Consider the following 3161-nt stretch of genomic DNA (forward strand, 5'->3'; position numbering starts at 1 on the left):
AAAGTTGGAGATAAAGTTCTTCTCCCAGAATATGGAGGCACCAAAGTAGTTCTAGATGACAAGGATTATTTCCTATTTAGAGATGGTGACATTCTTGGAAAGTACATAGACTGAAATAATTCACTATTGAAATGGCATCAACGTGAAGCTGCCCATTCCACTGAAGTTCTGAAATCTTTTCATTGTGTAAATAATTTCCGTATTTCTCTTTTATAATAAATTAATAACTAATGACAAAAAAAAAAAATTAGCTGGGCGTGGTGACACACACTTGTAGTCCTAGCTACTCAGGAGGCTGAGGCATGAGAATCACCTGAACCCAGGAGGCAGAGGTTGCAGTGAGCCGAAATTGTGCCACTGCACTCCATCCTGGGCAACAGAGCAAGACTCTCAAGTAAATAAAACATCAGCATTAGGAGAGTCCCTTCAGCCTTAGTTTATGTTCACTGGGTCCTGAATTGGCCTGTCAGTTTTCCCTTGTGATTGATTACTAGGGGCTGACTGGAAAGTGCCATGACAGATCAGTGATGCCACACCATGACAGATGGGGGGTTATGACGTAGTTGTCACCTCTGGTTGACATGTGTTGAACCAGGACCTGCAGGCAGGTGAGAGGCTGCAGCGGGGCTGTGAAGGGAGGCTTCCCTGAAACTGATGGACCAAACACTGGAGTAACCCTGAGGTAGCCAGTAGGATTCGCTTTGTGGTTATAGTGGCTGTCTGGATGAAGTGGCTGCAACTGTGTCGTGATAGTTAGTAATGTCTGCTGTTTACCGAAATGAGAATGATGGCCTGATTGGCATGTGTGTGCCATGTATTGGAAGCAAGGGCATGGAAGGTCTTAAGAGGCAAGAGCTGGGCGGTAAACAGGAACCCCCTTGAGGCTGACTGGGTGGGTCACAGGGAGCTCATCATATGTGTCTTTATAAACAGGAAGCCCTCCCACCACTGGCACGGGAACACTCCTGCTAACACTGATTGATGTCAACGACCATGGCCCAGTCCCTGAGCCCCGTGAGATCACCATCTGCAACCAAAGCCCTGAGTCCCAGGTGCTGAACATCACGGACAAGGACCTGTCCCCCCACACCTCCCCTTTCCAGGCCCAGCTCACAGACGACTCAGACATCTACTGGACGGCAGAGGTCAACGAGAAAGGTACCTGAGTGAGTGGTGGTAGCGGGTGGGTGCCAGTTCCACTAGTGGGCATCTGCCCCTCACCAGGATTCTGCACACATTCCCATCCTAGCAGCTTTTGGGCCACGGGGGCAACGGTCTCCTCTAGAACCTCAATCAGATGCCATTTATTAACCTGGTGGAGGCCTTTGGAATTCCACAGGACTCCTAAAAGACCATTTTAGCCCAGCTGCCTTCCTGTGTAGACGGAAAAACTGAGGCCTCGAGAGGGAGGGAGTGACTTGGCCCGTGTCACATAGCAAGAGTCAGGACCCAGCACAGTGATCGTAGCCACCACTCACTGAGCATGCTCTGTGCCAGGTCCACATCACATGCTCTATGTAGGTTAGATTCCTTCATCCTCACAGCAGCCTGTGAGCAGGTTTCTCTCTCTCTCACACACACACACACTTTACAGATGAGGAAATCAAGGCTTACAGAAGCTGAAGTATCTTGCCGGAAGCATTATGACTTTTTTGTTTTTTGTTTTGAGACAGAGTCTCGCTCTGTTGCCCAGGCTGGAGGGCAGTGGCGTGATGTCGGCTCACTGCAAGCTCTGCCTCCTGCGTTCCAGCGATTCTCTGCCTCAGCCTCCCGAGTAGCTGGGACTACAGGCGCCCGCCACCATGCCGGCTAATTTTTGTATTTTTTTAGTAGAGACGGGGTTTCACCATCTTGACCAGGCTGGCCTTGAGCTCCTGACCTCGTGACCTACCCGCCTCAGCCTCCCAAAGTGCTGAGATTACAAGTGTGAGCCACTGCACCTGGCTGTGTTATGGCTTTAAAAATTAATGTCATGACCACATGTGGTGGCTCACACCTGTAATCCCAGCACTTTGGGAGGCTGAGGCGGGCGGGTCACGAGGTCAGGAGTTCGAGACCAGCCTGGCCAATATGGTGAAACCCTGTCTCTACTAAAAAATTAGCCAGTCCATGGTGGCGTGCGCCTATAGTCCCAGTTACTCGGGAGGCTGAGGCAGAAGGATCGCTTGAACCTGGGAGGTAGAGGTTTCAGTGAGCCGAGATTGTGCCACTGCACTCCACCCTGGGGGACAGAGTGAGACTGTATCTCAAATAAAATAAAATAAAAATGTCACTAGGGTTTTTTTTTGTTGTTGTTGTTTTTTGTTTGAGACAGAGTCTCACTCTGTCTCCCAGACTGGAGTGCAGTGGCACAATCTCGGCTTACTGCAACCTCTGCCTCCTGGGTTTAAGCAATTATCCCTGCCTGAGTAGCTGACATTACAGGTGCCTGTCACCATGCCCGTCTTAAGTTTTGTATTTTTTAGTAGAGGCGTGGTTTTGCCATGTTGGCCAGGCTGGTCTTGAACTCCTGACTTGAGGTGATCCTCCCACCTCGGCCTCCCAAAGTGCCAAGATTACAAGCATAAGCCACCACACCTGGCCTATCAGGATTTTAGTCTAGGCAGTCTCACTCACCATGGTGTTGGGGGGTAGGGGGAAAAAGCATAAGCATTATGGCCAAAACCCAATGTTATTAATACCTGGAACAGTATTGATAACCTGGTTCTTGGCTTTAATTTCATTTTTCTGTTTGCCCTTGTCCTTTTGTCAGGGAAATTAATCCAGACTCTACTCCATGTGACCTCAGGCTAGTTACCTAACTCCCTAAGCCTCAATTTCTGCATTTGTAAAATGAGGATAACAGCAGTTCCCACCTCTTAAAGTGATGGTGAGGATCAGGGTAGGACCTGGCACTTAGTAAGTGCCCATTTAGCTGGGCACTGTGGCTCGCGCCTGTAATCCTAGCACTTTGGGAGACTGAGGTGGGCGGATCATGAGCTTGAGGATCAAGACCATCCTGGCCAACATGGTGAAACCCTGTCTCTACTAAAAATACAAAAAATAATTAGCTAGGTGTGGTGGCATGTGCCTGTGTAATCCCAGCTACTCGGGAGGCTGAGGCAGGAGAATCACTTGAACCTGGGAGGCGGAGGTTGCAGTGAGCTGAGATCGTGCCACTG

The 3161-nt window shown here is 49.5% G+C and overlaps 1 protein-coding gene across 1 annotated transcript in view; it reads left to right on the forward strand.

The window, feature by feature from the left end:
• Positions 1-3161, forward strand: part of CDH3 (cadherin 3, type 1, P-cadherin (placental)) — an 82997-nt gene that overhangs the window by 69025 nt on the left and 10811 nt on the right. The window contains exon 10 of the mRNA XM_011998007.1: positions 934-1158. Coding sequence (XP_011853397.1) covers positions 934-1158 — 225 coding nt within the window. The remainder of the gene's footprint in view (positions 1-933; positions 1159-3161) is intronic.

The sequence above is a fragment of the Mandrillus leucophaeus genome, unplaced genomic scaffold, assembly GCF_000951045.1.
Source record: "Mandrillus leucophaeus isolate KB7577 unplaced genomic scaffold, Mleu.le_1.0 Scaffold551, whole genome shotgun sequence".
In the NCBI taxonomy this organism is placed as follows: domain Eukaryota; kingdom Metazoa; phylum Chordata; class Mammalia; order Primates; family Cercopithecidae; genus Mandrillus; species Mandrillus leucophaeus.